At 42.2% G+C, this 16,079-nt stretch overlaps 1 protein-coding gene across 2 annotated transcripts in view; it reads right to left on the reverse strand.

The window, feature by feature from the left end:
• pald1a (phosphatase domain containing paladin 1a) overlaps window positions 1-16,079 on the reverse strand; it is a 44,166-nt gene that overhangs the window by 12,557 nt on the left and 15,530 nt on the right. For both annotated transcript variants that reach the window (XM_053685258.1, XM_017483979.3), the window contains exons 2-18: window positions 9,967-10,137; window positions 9,536-9,638; window positions 7,906-8,085; window positions 7,207-7,371; window positions 6,679-6,839; window positions 6,013-6,088; window positions 5,746-5,912; window positions 5,244-5,340; window positions 4,704-4,808; window positions 3,622-3,717; window positions 3,323-3,457; window positions 2,979-3,095; window positions 2,479-2,658; window positions 2,204-2,401; window positions 1,868-2,008; window positions 1,094-1,165; window positions 852-992 (exon numbers count right to left, since the gene is read on the reverse strand). In XM_053685258.1, the coding sequence (XP_053541233.1) occupies window positions 852-992; window positions 1,094-1,165; window positions 1,868-2,008; window positions 2,204-2,401; window positions 2,479-2,658; window positions 2,979-3,095; window positions 3,323-3,457; window positions 3,622-3,717; window positions 4,704-4,808; window positions 5,244-5,340; window positions 5,746-5,912; window positions 6,013-6,088; window positions 6,679-6,839; window positions 7,207-7,371; window positions 7,906-8,085; window positions 9,536-9,638; window positions 9,967-10,124 (2,292 nt within the window). In that variant the 5' untranslated portion in view covers window positions 10,125-10,137. The remainder of the gene's footprint in view (window positions 1-851; window positions 993-1,093; window positions 1,166-1,867; window positions 2,009-2,203; window positions 2,402-2,478; window positions 2,659-2,978; window positions 3,096-3,322; window positions 3,458-3,621; window positions 3,718-4,703; window positions 4,809-5,243; window positions 5,341-5,745; window positions 5,913-6,012; window positions 6,089-6,678; window positions 6,840-7,206; window positions 7,372-7,905; window positions 8,086-9,535; window positions 9,639-9,966; window positions 10,138-16,079) is intronic.

Consider the following 16,079-nt stretch of genomic DNA (forward strand, 5'->3'; position numbering starts at 1 on the left):
CTATACCCCCTCTCTCTCTCTATCTGTCTCTCTATACCCCTCTCTCTCTCTCTCTCTCTACCCCTCTCTCTCTCCCTACACCCCTCTCTCTCTCTCTCTGTCTCTCTCTATACCCCTCTCTCTCTCTATATATACCCCTCTCTCTCTCTCTCTCTCTCTATACCCCTCTCTCTCTCCCTACACCCCTCTCTCTCTCTCTGTCTCTCTCTATACCCCTCTCTCTCTCTCTCTACCCCTCTCTCTCTATACCTCACTCACTCTCTCTATACTTCTCTCTCTCTGTCTACCTCTCTACCTCTCTCTCTCTCTCTCTCTCTCTCTCTGTGTCTACCTCTCTCTCTTTCCATCTCTATCTGATTCTGTCTCATCTCTCTCTATATATATACACCTCTCTCTCATTCTGTTGGTCTCTCTTTCTCTGTCTATATCTCTCTCTACATCTCTCACTCTTTGTCTCTCTCGGTCTCTCTGTTGTTCTCCATCTCTCTCTCTCCATTTCTTACTCTTTCTCTCTGTTTCTCTGTCTTTCTTTCCCTCTCTCTGTGGTTTGTTTGGATGGTTTGTGGAGTCCTCAAGTCTGGAGATCAGCTGCCGACTCTCAAACTTCACTCTCTGAGAGGATGAGATGAGATGTGCGAGTGTTGCCACCTGCAGGTGACACACTCGCACATACTTTACTTTCTTGCTAATTTGCTGCACAGTTCCCTAATTTCTCTACCTGTCCGTGTTACAGCATTCGGGCATGTTTGTGGCGCGACCCTACATGTCCGTGTTATAGTATTCGGGCGTGTTCATGGCGCCCCCTACCTGTCCGTGTTATAGCATTCGGGCGTGTTCGTGGCGCCCCCTACCTGTCTGTATGTGCAGATGATGATCTCCCGCAGGTGATGGTGCATCGGTGTCATCGTCTCACTCACTGAATCCAACGCAATATCAACCTCTCTCTTCATCCTGTGACCATCAGGGAGGAGTCTGATCAAACGCATCACCACCTAAACACACACACACACACACACACACACACACACCAGTTAATCAGATTTCTAAAATAGACCAACATAACAGGAAATTAACAAACGTTACTGAACATTACTTCAAATTCCCCCTTGGTGTATTTAGCATCAGGAACACTGACAATCTCCTCCTCTCCAAACTCAGGGAATCCCTGTATACACACACACACACACACACACACACACACACACACACACACATACAGACACACACACACACACACACACACACACACACACACACAGAGTAATATTTCCACTCTACATTGACACTGCACCTACAGCTCACTCAGCTTCATCTCATTACACAATTAAACAATTCTAGACATTGTTTAGAAAAGGAATGGATTAAAGAATTTAAATAAAATATAAAAATAAAACAGATAATATGAAAAACTAAAGTTTTTTATAGTTAAACAAAGTCACACAAGTAAAAATAATTATAAATGAGTAAAAATAAATAATAATAATAATAATAATAATAATAATAATAATAATAATAATATTAATAATAATAACAGTAACAACCAGTTAATCAACCAATCACATGGGGGACTACAAGAAATACAAATTAAAATATGCAAATATTTACAAACGCTAAATTATCAAACAAACAAATAAATATCAAAACTTAGAGAAATAAATAAATAAATAACCTAGAATATCAGAGAGGAATAAATACACTATTAACTAGCAAAATTAATTACAGAAATAAAATTATTTTAAAAAGGAGAGGAGAAAAAAATATTTGTTATTTGTGTAATGTATTATAAAATCTAAAAGAAACTAATGAAAAAAAGAAAAATTTGGTAAATTATAAAATAATAAGAATACACAGGTGTTAGTGAGCGTACATTAAAGTGCCAGAGTGTGAGTGTGGCGATGGTCATGGCAGTGGTGCTCCTGCTGCGGCCGTTTGAACAATTAAACACAAACGCAGCACGAGAATCTTCAGCTAACACACTCTTCATCGCCTCCAGCAGCCTGTCAAAGTCCTGAAACACACACACACACATACACACACAGGTTAGAGATTAGTGCAGTACTGCAGCTCAGCACTAGAGGTCAGAAGGAGACCTGAGGAGTGAGGAGGTCCTCACTGTAATACTCCAGATACTGACCACAGAGATGAGAGATGCCACATTTCAGAGTTGTGCGGCATCAGGAACCTGATTACTGTGTGTGTGTACCTCCTCTCTTGGTGCTGCACACTCAGGCAGAGGGATACGTGTGTATTGCAGGCCTTGGTGAGTCTGTTTGTGTGTGCTGAAGATCTCTTGCAGAGTCCTGCAGCTCTTAAACATCTTCATCTGCTTTTCCTGCTCCAGAGTCACCTCCAACCACTTCTGAGAACCCAACACCTCCTCCTTCAGGGAGCACTCCAGCTCCTACACACACCAGACACACCACTGAGAACAAAACACGGCAGCAGTAGAGATCCAGCAGTGTTTATGTCGAGGTGTACCTCTATCTCCTGAGCCGCTGCACTGTACAGAGAGATGTGCTGCTCGGGACACGTCGGCTCTCGGGGGCAGAAAATCTGACCGTTACACTCCAGCACCAGCTCATCCTGCAGACACACCCACAGAACCGCAGAGTACCGCCTCCTCTCATCCGCCAGGTACGAAAGGACCACGCCCACCGCCTAAAATAAAATAGAGGGGTGGAGGGTTACAGTGACTGGTGTGCTTGGGCAGCGTGAGAAGCAACATTTCCGGGGCTTTCAGGGAAGTTACTGAGCTCCTATAGACATGTTATGGTCATGTGACCTACTGATGATCAAATGTGGCCATGCCCCCTAAAACAAGCGCTTATAATAAAGATCAGAACGGTCCGAGTGTATTAAAATGAGGTGAGTGTCCGGAGTTGTCTCATTCGCTAATTGATGCTATAATATCAGGTCTGATGTCATCATGGTTAGGCCCCGCCCCCACAGTGCTGACGCAGGGTTACTACATGACGTACCTCGGCTGTAGGCTGGGCCATCCCATAGATGGGCATTTTGGACACTCGTCTGAAATTTGCCACCTTCATTTCCTTAACAGTGAGGAGAACATCTGGCACCAAGAACTCATCAGCCACCTGCACACCAACACACACACGGGTTTAAAACACACACACAGATTAAAATAGTAGAGTTTTGTAAGGTGGTAAAATTCCAAATGTAGTCCATCAGTAGAAATGTTCGGTGTCTGGTGTTTATTTATTTAGTTTTGCAGTGTGTTTTAGTTTTGTGTATGTGTACATGTGTGTGTATGTGCATGCATGCATGTGTGTGTGTGTGTGTGTGTGTGTGTGTGTCCTCTTACCAGGACTCTGGCTCCTTTTGTGATGAGGTCAGCAGGTGCTCTGAGCTCTGATTGGTTGAGGCAGGACAGGAGGCGGTACACCCAGGCATTAGCACACAGCCACTGGCTGAAACTCCGAGAGAAAGCAAGTGGATACTGCGGTGTTGCCATGGAGACGGACAGAGACAAATAAATAGACGCTAATGGAGGGACATGAGTGATAGTAATGGAGGTGAAATGATAGAAGAGAGAGAGAGAAACAAAAACGGACAGAGACAAATGTAGGAAACCGGTGTGTTTGTGTGTGTGTGTGTGTGTACCTGGTCATGTAGGTAGGCGTTGAAGAGGATAAGATAGAAGTAAAGTTCCAAACTCTGAACCAGCCTCTGTAGGAAGTACAGCTTAGTACTATTTCCCTATACACACACACACACACACACACACACACACACACACTCCTTTAGTTTTTAACAATAACTTAGGGATCAGGGTGTATGGGTCAGGGTGTAGGGGTCAGGGTTGTAGGGGTCAAGGTGTAGTGGTCAGGGTTGTAGAGGTCAGGGTGTAGTGGTCAGGGTGCAGGGGACAGGGTTGTAGTGGCCAGGGTTGTAGGGGTCAGGGTTGTAGGGGTCAGGGTGCAGGGGACAGGGTGCAAGAGACAGGGTTGTAGGGGTCAGGGTGCAGGGGACAGGGTTGTAGGGGTCAGGGTGTAGTGGTCAGGGTGTAGGGGTCAGGGTTGTAGGGGTCAGGGTTGTAGGGGTCAGGGTGCAGGGGACAGGGTGCAGGAGACAGGGTTGTAGGGGTCAGGGTGCAGGGGACAGGGTGCAGGAGACAGGGTTGTAGGGGTCAGGGTGCAGGGGACAGGGTTGTAGGGGTCAGGGTGCAGGGGACAGGGCTGTAGTGGCCAGGGTGCAGTGGTCAGGGTTGTAGGGGTCAGGGTGTAGTGGTCAGGGTTGTAGTGGTCAGGGTGTAGTGGTCAGGGTTGTAGGGGTCAGGGTGTAGGGGTCAGGGTTGTAGGGGTCAGGGTTGTAGGGGTCAGGGTTGTAGGGGTCAGGGTGTAGTGGTCAGGGTTGTAGGGGTCAGGGTGTAGGGGTCAGGGTTGTAGGGGTCAGGGTTGTAGGGGTCAGGGTGTAGTGGTCAGGGTTGTAGTGGTCAGGGTGTAGTGGTCAGGGTTGTAGGGGTCAGGGTTGTAGGGGTCCGGGTTGTAGGGGTCCGGGTGCAGGTGTCAGGGTGTAGTGGTCGTAGTGGTCAGGGTTGTAGGGGTCAGGGTGTAGGGGTCAGGGTGTAGTGGTCGTAGTGGTCAGGGTTGTAGGGGTCAGGGTGTAGGGGTCAGGGTTGTAGGGGTCCGGGTGCAGGTGTCAGGGTGTAGTGGTTGTAGTGGTCAGTTTAAGGTTTATCTAACCTGGGTTTGGTAATCCTCTGCGATGGCCTCCAGCTTCTTCTTGTTCTCGTAAATGGCATCTTTGATGTTGTGCATTTCAGAACAAAGAGTAACAGCTTTATCCACCTGAACACACAAACAACAACAATCTATAATAAACACCTTTATTCACGTTTGTTCCTCTGAGTGCTAAAACACTGTCTCTGTATCTGCAGTTCTACAATGTTCTAATCATTACAGCATAACGGCACAGCATTCTACATTCTACAATGTTACAGTGTAACTGTAGGGATTTCTACATTCTACAGTGTTACAGTGTAACTGTAGGGACTTCTACACTCTACAGTGTAACTGTAGGGGGTTGTACATTCTACAGTGTTACAGCGTAACTGTAGGGAGGTCTACATTCTACAATGTTACAGTGTAACTGTAGGGGGCTGTATATTATACAGTGTTAGTTTCTATTCTTTGCCCAAATCTGTTGAATAATTCTTAACAGTGTCAAACACCATAACACCACAATATGCAAAACACACACAGTAATAAAAGATGACCTCTGACCTCATCTACAATTTGTTGACCGTTAGGTAGCTTACTGATGAGCGTCTCAATGACCCGGAAGTGAACTTTCACCTCAGTGGTCGATTCTTCCACATCACTGTAACAGACAACAAGGAAACTTTATTATTATTATTAGTAGTAGTATTCATATTATTAAGTTTAAAACATAATCATTAGGATTATTACTGTTATCACTGCTGTTGATTATTTTGTTATATTAGATTTTTTCAACAACTAAAAGTATTTACAGCACCAGTGAACATTTAGAAACCCTGAACATCTACAGGAATGAAAACATACACAATGTAAACAAACTCATTCACTGCTAACAACATAATTAACACGGACGGTTGAATAATTTGATTTGCATACATTTAATTACATTATGTTGCTAAATGTTCATTATTAGCAGACCTCAGGTCTAGACAGTGTAAATATTACAGAAACATTCAGCGAAATTGAATATAAAGTATTATTGTTATTATAAACTGAAGGGTCTTACGGTGTGTGTGTAGACGGTGAAGGTTGTGTATTTGCCATCACTCTCTGCATCACCAGAGTCCCCAGGATCATGGCCACATTGGTACGACCCACACCGACCTGACAGCTGAATAGCAGGGCTGGGGGAGGACAGGCCCCGCCCCCTTTCACACACAAAGACGGGGTCTCCTACAGACATACGGAAAGAACCGGAGTAATAAAAATAATCATGTACTGTTGATGGGTTACTAAGTGTTTGGACCCCTAAAACAAGTATAATTCAGCTCACCCGTAACACGTTCACAAAGGCGTTGAAGTGCTCCTCCAACGGAGCGCCCTCTACTGGCAGAGGCAGACGGTGATACCTGCAGGATGTGACCACCATCACAATCCACAACACAACGCAAATATCTCTTCAGTTCTTCACTTGTATATCAAGGTTTAGAAATATGACTTCAATCAGGCCTAGTAAGAAAACTCTACCTCCAATTGGTTATGGTTAGCAACGTAATAATGAGACACATCACACTAGCTTAAAATATGTATGCTAGTTTTACTGATAACGTCCAATGAAATGTGTGGGTGGTGCTCATATAAACTTATTGACCTATATCTTGTGATTGTCTGATATTTTGTGCAGATAGTCTGAGTGAGACTGTGAATTTAATGTAACTAGACCACTAGGGGGTGCTCTCAACTATTTGACTGTTCCTTTGTGTGGGCATATGTCCTAACCTTTAATAAAAAGAAAGATTTTATACACAAGGCATGTCTATATAACATGACTGACAATCATAGCAATAATGAAATAACAGCAGATAGGGGTTCAGTTGCAATTAATGCTTGGACCCCAGTAATCGCTGCGTAAAGATGTATGTTTATTACTTCTCCTTTTCGATATTGTATTGTGCTGCATGGTGTGGTATTATAATACAGCTGTGTGTAAGGTGGTGACCTGTATGAGGGTGTGGTGAAAACAGGTCTTCTGTAAACCTCTTCAGTGACGTGAATGTCCTCTTCACAGGTGATGAAGATCCTCTGAGGTTCATCTTTAAAGTGTTCAATGTCGTTGTAGACGAAGAAGGCGTTCTCGTTCAGCCTGGCAAAGTCATGCAGCTGGAAATAAAACACCACACAATGTGTATTAATGTGGTACAATGTGTGTTGGAGTGTGTGACAGTGTGTAGTGTGTGTATTAACGTGTTTCCATGTATGTTAGTGTGTAGTGTTACAGTGTATATTCCTGTTTCCAGTGTGTATTGGTGTGTTACAGTATACAGTGTGTATGATTGTTGCAGAGTGCAGAGTTACAGTGTGTATTCTTGTGTTGGTGTGTATGTTAGTGTGTTATTTTGTGTTTCCATGTATGTTAGTGTGTAGTGTTACAGTGTGTTACTATGTGTATTAATGCGCTACTGTGTGTGTTGGAGTGTGTGACAGTGTGTAGTGTGTTTACAATGTGTGTTACAGTGTGCATGGTCACCTCTTTCCTGATGTTGAGTTCGAAGTTCTCCACAAGAATGTTCTTACTCAGGCCCTGTAGGTTCTCGTGCAGGTTCTCCTTTTTCCTCGGCGTGTACGGAACAAAATCATCCTCCACACGCAGGAACACCACCGGCTCCTCCCTTACACAGAAAACTATCACTTCCTACAGAGATAGAGAGACAGAGAGAGAGAGACACAGAGAGAGAGAGAGACAGACAGGCAGAGAGAGAGAGACAGAGACAGAGAGAGACAGACAGAGAGAAAGACCGAGAGAGAGAGAGAGAGAGAGAGAGAGACCGAGACAGGAGACAGACAGAGAGAGAGAGAGCGAGAGACAGAGAGAGAGAGAGAGACAGACAGAGAGAAAGACAGAGAGAAAGACAGAGAGAGAGAGAGAGAGACCGAGACAGGAGACAGACAGAGAGAGACAGAGAGAGAGAGACAGACAGAGAGAAAGACAGACAGAGAGAGAAAGACAGAGAGAGAGAGAGAGACCGAGACAGGAGACAGACAGAGAGAGACAGAGAGAGAGAGAGAGAGAGACAGAGACAGGAGACAGAGAAAGAGTGAGAGACACACAGACACACACATAGCCACACGAACAGAAGGGAATATATAACTGCACCGTTAGCCTCATTAGCATGTTTAGGGAGTACTCCATTTTACCCAGCATGCACCTGTAATCGTCATTTCTCACCTCGTGCCCTCGGCTCTGCAGCATGTACAGGACCTTTCTGAAACCACCCAGTCTGGGCTGACCCATTCCAAACACCGGGTAACCTCCTCTGACCTGACGGAAGTTTGGAGCGCCACACGAGGCAGTCGTGTTGAGAACGTCCGCTTTACTGAACACGTCCAGCACCATGAAGTAGGAGCCCTGAGGAGGAAGTGCACTTCAGAGTGTGTATTAGTGTGTAACAGTGCATGTGTTGGTGTATTACAGTATGTCGTAGTGTGTTTTACAGTGTGTGTATGTTCCAGTATGTGTGTGTGTTACAATGTGTGTGTGTGTTACAGTGTGTTACAGTGTGTGTTACAGTGTATGTTACAGTGTGTGTGTGTTACAGTATGTGTGTGTGTTGCAGCATGTGTGTGTGTGTTGCAGCATGTGTGTTACAGTATGTGTGTGTTGCAGTATTATGTGTGTGTGTTACAGTATGTGTGTGTGTTGCAGTATGTGTGTGTTGCAGTATGTGTGTGTTGCAGTATGTGTGTGTGTTGCAGTATTATGTGTGTGTGTTGCAGTATGTGTGTGTTACAGTATGTGTGTGTGTTGCAGTATTATGTGTGTGTGTTACAGTATGTGTGTGTGTTGCAGTATGTGTGTGTTACAGTATGTGTGTGTGTTGCAGCATGTGTGTTACAGTATGTGTGTGTTACAGTATGTGTGTGTTACAGTATGTGTGTGTGTTGCAGCATGTGTGTTACAGTATGTGTGTGTTACAGTATGTGTGTGTTACAGTATGTGTGTGTGTTGCAGCATGTGTGTGTGTTGCAGTATGTGTGTGTTACAGCATGTGTGTTACAGTATGTGTGTGTGTTGCAGTATTATTTGTGTGTGTTACAGTATGTGTGTGTGTTACAGTATGTGTGTGTGTTGCAGCATGTGCGTTACAGTATGTGTGTGTTACAGTATGTGTGTGTTGCAGTATGTGTGTGTTACAGTATGTGTGTGTGTTGCAGTATTATGTGTGTGTGTTACAGTATGTGTGTGTGTTGCAGCATGTGTGTGTGTTGCAGCATGTGTGTGTTACAGTATGTGTGTGTTACAGCATGTGTGTGTGTTGCAGCATGTGTGTGTGTTGCAGCATGTGTTACAGTATGTGTGTGTTACAGTATGTGTGTGTTACAGTATGTGTGTGTGTTGCAGCATGTGTGTGTGTTGCAGCATGTGTGTTACAGCATGTGTGTGTTACAGTATGTTTGTGTTACAGTATGTGTGTGTGTTGCAGCATGTGTGTGTGTTGCAGCATGTGTGTTACAGCATGTGTGTGTTACAGTATGTTTGTGTTGCATTTTTTCTTATCATGATGTAGCTGTGTGCGTGAGAAGCTGATGTATCGACTAAACAATCAGCGGTTGTCATGGTTACAGTATCGACACACATAATGCTAATGCTAGCACTTTAAAAAACACCTACAGGATGAGTGACAGAGAAATGAGTTCAAACAATTAACACACAGGCGCTAAAGCTCGACTCTACACACCAACACCACTACACACTCTGCTAGTCTCTCACATCTGACTGTGTGTGTGCGTGAGTGTGTGCGTATGTGTGTCTGTCTGTGTGTCCCCGTGTGTGTGTGTGTGTGTGTGTGTGTGTGTACCTGCACCAGGAAGTGTTCAGGCATGTTATCAGAAATGCGCCCCACTGTGTAATTCGTCTTGATGACATCATCGTGGATCTGAAACTCTTGTTTGCAATTAAGGCTGTAACACACACACACACACACACACACACACACACAAACAAACAAATAAACAAAACCACAAACCTACTAATTGAAGGGAAATGAAAGTTGAATGAAGTAGTACTGAGATACACAGGTGTGTGTGTGTGTGTGTGTGTGTGTGTGTGTGTGTGAGAGAGAGAGAGAGGAAGCGATTAAACAGACTAAATATTGTGTGTATTGGGTGTGATATCACACCAGTGTGAGTACAGCGGGGTTTGATCACAAACAGAGATGTGTGTGTGTGTGTGTGTGTGTGTGTGTGTGTGTGTGTGTGTGTGTGTGTGTGTGCGCGTGTGTTTACATACGTGATAACGACCGGAGCCACTTTATTGGTGATGATGGATTTGGCTCTGTTGTTGTGGATGAAGGGGGCGGGGCTTAGTGGCTGCCTGCTGTCCATCATGGTATTGCTGTGGATACCCTCAGACGCCTGTGGAGGGGCGGTGCTGGCAGTCGTACCCATGCTCCTCTAGCAGCTATCACATACACACACAACAAAAATATAATCACAATATTTTAAAACATTTCTACTATATATGAAATATTCATTTAAAATAACATTTTCTATAAAAATTTGACTGATGATAGTATTATTGATACCAGAGCTGTGCTGCTGAGTTCTGGATCCTGATTGGTCAGAAGGTATTGATTAATTCTCTATAACAGCGGCTCTGACAATAGTGCAGCTTTATATTAATGCACTTGTTTCCATAGCAACGGCTCGTTCACAGGGCGTTCCAAAAGAATTCACATTCAAAAATGTGTTACGTTTTCAAGGAGAGGTTTATGTAACGTGTAAGAAGGAGTCTCCAGTGTCAGCGCTGTGTAACAGTCAGAGGTAAAGCTGTAACTTTAAGTTCTCACTAACACCACACACTGTGATTTTATCATCTTTTATATATATATATATATATATATATATATATATATATATATATATATATATATATATACACATACATACATACATACATACACATATACATACAGTATCTCGCAAAAGTTAGTACACCCCTGACATTTGTGTAAATATTTGATGATATCTTTTGATGTGACACACTGAAGAAATGACACTTTGCTACAATGTAAAGTAGTGAGTGTACAGCTTGTGTAACAGTGTAAATTTGCTGTCCCCTCAAAATAACAACACACAGCCATTAATGTCTAAACCGCTGGCAACAAAAGTGAGTACACCCCTAAGTGAAAATGTCCAAATTGGACCCAGTTAGCCATGTTCCCTCCCGGTGTCATGTGACTTGTTAGTGTTACAAGGTCTCAGGTGTGAATGGGGAGCAGGTGTGTTAAATTTGGTGTCATCGCTCTCACACTCCCTCATACTGGTGAGGGGTGTACTCACTTTTGTGAGATACTGTGTGTGTGTGTGTGTATATATATATATATTTTACACATTTTATATTTATATCTCAGAATAGAGAGAGAGAATAGAGAGAATAGAGAGAGAGAATAGAGAGAATAGAGAGAGAGAATAGAGAGAGAGAAGAGAGAGAATAGAGAGAGAGAATAGAGAGAATAGAGAGAGAGAATAGAGAGACGCTGATGAGGGAACGAGTGTAGTATATAACTGCTGTAATGTGAGTGAGAACAGGAACGATTTTGTTTCCCCGACATGAACTGTAACTATAAACAGATAAAAGTGTATCTTTTTTTTAAATAAAGTTGTAATAGTGGGTGAGTCGCTGTGGTGTGAGAGAAATAAAACACTCAGGGACGCGCTGTTACAGGAAAATAATCAACTTCAGTGTGATAACATGGAACTCCACTTCATCACACCACCCCGTCACTCAGTGTCTACTATAACAGCAACACACACACACACACACACACACACACACACACACTCACACTCACACTCACACACACGCGCGCACACTCACACTCACTCGCACACACACACACGCACACTCACTCGCACACACACACGAGCGCACGCACACACACACGAGCGCACGCACACACACGAGCGCACGCACACACGCACACCCACACACACGCAAACACACACACTCACACACACACACACAGACACACGCACACACGCAAACACACACATGCACACCCACACATGCACACACACACACACACACACACACACACGCACACACGCAAACACACACATGCACACCCACACATGCACACACACACACACATACACGCACACACATGCACACACGCACGCACACATGCACGCACACACAGCAGGAAAGGAAGAAGCTCATCACAGCAGGATGCATCTGCCGCTTCAACACGGTTTAAAAGGAAGTAGATTCGTGTTGAATAAAAATCTATTATGAGAAAAACAGGTTTGTATCTGAACGTTTTGCTAATGATAAACAAACACGTAATGTGATTATGCTAATCTTTCAAGGGTCACAGTGGCTCAGGCTCCGCCCACATGTACACACAAGAATGTTCTTACTCAGGCCCTGCAGCTTCTCCTTTTTCCTCGGCGTGTACGGAACAAAATCATCCAACACACTGTTTCAACAAACACTTTTCAACTCCAAATGAAACATTAAAAAAATTCCAAAGGCTGTGGACGAAGACAAAATACAGAACAAGCCACTGTCCGTATCTCTGTGTGGGCGGAGCCTCCCTGTGTGGGCGGGGCCTACGCATCCATCAACCAACTTTTATGTGCATTTAAACAATAAAATTAAACTGTTAGTGAATTTTGCTGATTCCATCCGAACATTAAAACTCTGCGTAAACGTTTGTGTTGCATCGTGTCAGAAAGCTGGGACAGATCTTTTATTTATTTATATTTTATTTAATAACTCGTCCCCCTCTATTCTTTATGGGACGCACTGAGAAGTTTCTTTATTTCCTCGTGTTCATTTAGAAAGTAATATTTTTAAAAGCGCGTTTTAAAAAGTCGACGGAAAACCAGGCTGCAGATTTCCTCATACAGGGTCAAAGGTCAAGAGGAAGTGTGACTTTATTAACCAACGGAAGAGTGCTAAGAGGAAATGACCTCCTCAGTTTCATCTGATCCACCCCGAAATCTCTCTCTCACACACTCACACACACTCACACACACACTGAACCAACATATATTTTACAATTATAAGCCAATAAATTTTTATGTTATTATTTATTTGTCTATTTAGTTAATTGATTTGGCAGTTTACTTCTCTGTGTGTATATATATATATATACACACACACACACACACACACACACACACACACACACACAGAAGTAAACTGCCAAATAAGAAATATATATTTCTTTTCATTTTATTTACTTTTAACATTTCATTTGAGTAATTTGTATTCATTCATCTTTTATTCTGTAGATTATTTATTTTTGTATATTTATTTGTAATAATTATTTATGATTTGTTATTTTATGTTACATTATGTACTCATTTCTGATTTTTATATTTAATTTAGTTCAATAAGTTTTTAGACATTTATGTATATTTATATTATATCTGCTTAGTGTTTATTTTTATTTATTTTTGTACATTTTTCTGTAATTACTTGTTTGTTTACATTACATCTAGAACAATCTTATTTATATAAGATAAAGTGATCATTTTATTCATTTATATGACGGATATTTTTCTATATTAGAGTTTTTGTATTTATTTGTAATATTTATTACTCGTTTTGTTCTCGTTTACAATATTTACTTATTTCTATTTTTTAGCATTAACTTAATTTCAGATTTCATTTTAATTTTACTTGTTGTTTTTTAGCCATTTTTGTATATATTTTAATCAAATTTAAAAGTTTTAATGCTTTATAATAAATTTGTTAAGTTAATTTACACGTATTCTTATTCGGAAGTGAATTTTAATCGCGTTCAGTCATTTAAAAAATATTTTTCAATTGTATTTTTCTTTTATTTCTATACTGGACGTTAAGTATTTTAATGTTTGCTAATCACATCCTAAAGCTGTGTTACAGCAGTTGAGTTTGTCCTCGCTATAGAAACTACTTCCTCCCTCACTTCCTGTGTTGCACCATCACCATTCAGCACGATGCGACAGGAACAACATCGCAACCGCAGCGTCGAGAGAAACAGTAACGGGTGTCAGACGTTACAGCTCACATCGCCGTGATTATCCACAGCAGCAACCGTCTACCATCGAACATCGACTTTAATTATAAATATAAACACACTTTTACATCTTTATACGTACACAACAAACCCGCTGCGTCCCGATGCACCTGCTGATACTGTACACTGAAAGTGTGTACTCTCTTTCAGAAGAAAAAGTATGCACTTTTGAGTGTGTACTAAAAAAAGTACCGGGACGCACTAACAAACACGCCATTGGTTGTTGCCTAGTTACACACCCAGTCACCGTAAACACACCCCTCACTGTGTTTCAGCTTTTCTTCACTCATTAATCCTTATATCACATATACTATTTCATTTACCACCCCTTCATTTATTTATATTTATATGTATGTTTGCAGGCTGAATTCGGCGACACAAAGCTCCTCCTCCCGCCCTCACGTAAGGACTCATGGGTAATATTAGCTGATGAAGTGTCCACGGATCCACACTCGAAAATCTACAGCAGACATCAGCAGACCATCCGGGTGTCTTTGGGACGCACTCGTTCTCATCTCAGACACTATTTAGGATGGACAGTAGCTGAATTGAGACGCAGTTTCGGGATGAGGAATCAAACAGACGCCTACTGGTCTCGTATTGTCTGCGCTGATTTAAATAAATAAATCAAGAACCCACTCCAAGTTCTGTTGTTGATGTCGAACATTTATGTTTAAAATTCCATTAAATATAACGTCCATTTTCTAAATATACATCAGAAATGTGCGCTGATCTCAGAAACCTCATCTATAAGATCACTCTGAGGAAACTCGGATGTTTATTACATGTTTATCAGTGAATCATTAAATCACGATCTGATTCGATTCACTGATTAGATTCAGAGTCATTTTTATTAAAAAACACACAAAAGGTCACTAAAGTTTAGCGAACATGCTCCTATCCATTTTGGAGTGGAGCACAGCCACAGAAATGTGCTTACTGTTTATATTTATCACATAAACACAGCTACAGTGTGCCACACGGGCTAAAAATAATGGCACCCCGCCCGAGACACGGACCTCAGCGAGAGAGCGGCGTTTAAACTGCAGGAATAGCGCAAAATTACAGCAGAGTGCAACGAAGGTCTCATCAGGGCACAGCCTGAAATAAACAACATCCTAAAAATGACCCCACCCATACACACACACACACAAACACACACACACACACCCATACACACCCCCATACACACACACATACACACACACACACACAAACACACACACACACCCCCAAACACACACACACACACACACACACCCCCATACACACACACACACACAAACACACACCCATACACACACACACACACACACCCATACACACACACACATACCCATACACACACACAGACACACACACACACACACACCCATACACACACACACACACACACACACACCCATACACACACACACACACACCCATACACACACACACAAACACACAAACACACACACACACACACCCATACACACACACACACACACACCCATACACACACACACATACCCATACACACACACACATACCCATACACACACACACAGACACACACACACACACATACCCATACACACACACACATGCACACACACAAACTGAAAATCAGTGTTGTCTGTCATGCACATTTCTAACAGAAACCGTATTTGATGGTGATTGTGTGTTTAAAACGCAGACGTTACTCAGGAATTCATTATTTAACACAAAGTTTATCTGAAATTTATTCAGTTTAAAATACGCCTTAAATAAATCATCAGGATTGTGTTTAATCCTTCGTTTCATTCTGGATTTAGTTTTACAGTAAACACCAGGCGAACTTTATTCGTCTTTAATCTGGAGTCAGTTTCCAAAAAACGCAGGAGACTTTAGATTAGACAAGTTCAAATAATACACTTCAATGAAAGTTAAAATAATCTGAAGGGAAACATTGCTGTTGGACATTTGATTAGACGGCGTTAAAGAATCCATCATCACACGGAAACAACGCACGTTTATATAAAACTTTAATCAGCAAACCCGTGACTAGTTCTGAAGTCATTTAATTTAATCTTTTTAGTCGTTTGAGGATAGAGAGATCGGACAGAGCGGGTCTATTTTCAGTAAACTGTAACACGCCGTACACGTTACTACTGTCTCAGAGTGTTTAATACGGGATAATATAAATATACAGCATTAACACACACAAAAAAAACAACGACTTGTGCAAATGCATTTGATCGAGCGGCTTAAATTTGAAAATCTGATCAGATCTGAGGAGTATGTATTACGATGCTAAAGTGTTCATTTCAGTTCACCTCGAATAGTGAAGGCTACAGCAGGGGGAAGAGCT

This window comes from Ictalurus punctatus, chromosome 13 (assembly GCF_001660625.3).
Source record: "Ictalurus punctatus breed USDA103 chromosome 13, Coco_2.0, whole genome shotgun sequence".
Classification (NCBI taxonomy): Eukaryota; Metazoa; Chordata; class Actinopteri; order Siluriformes; family Ictaluridae; genus Ictalurus; species Ictalurus punctatus.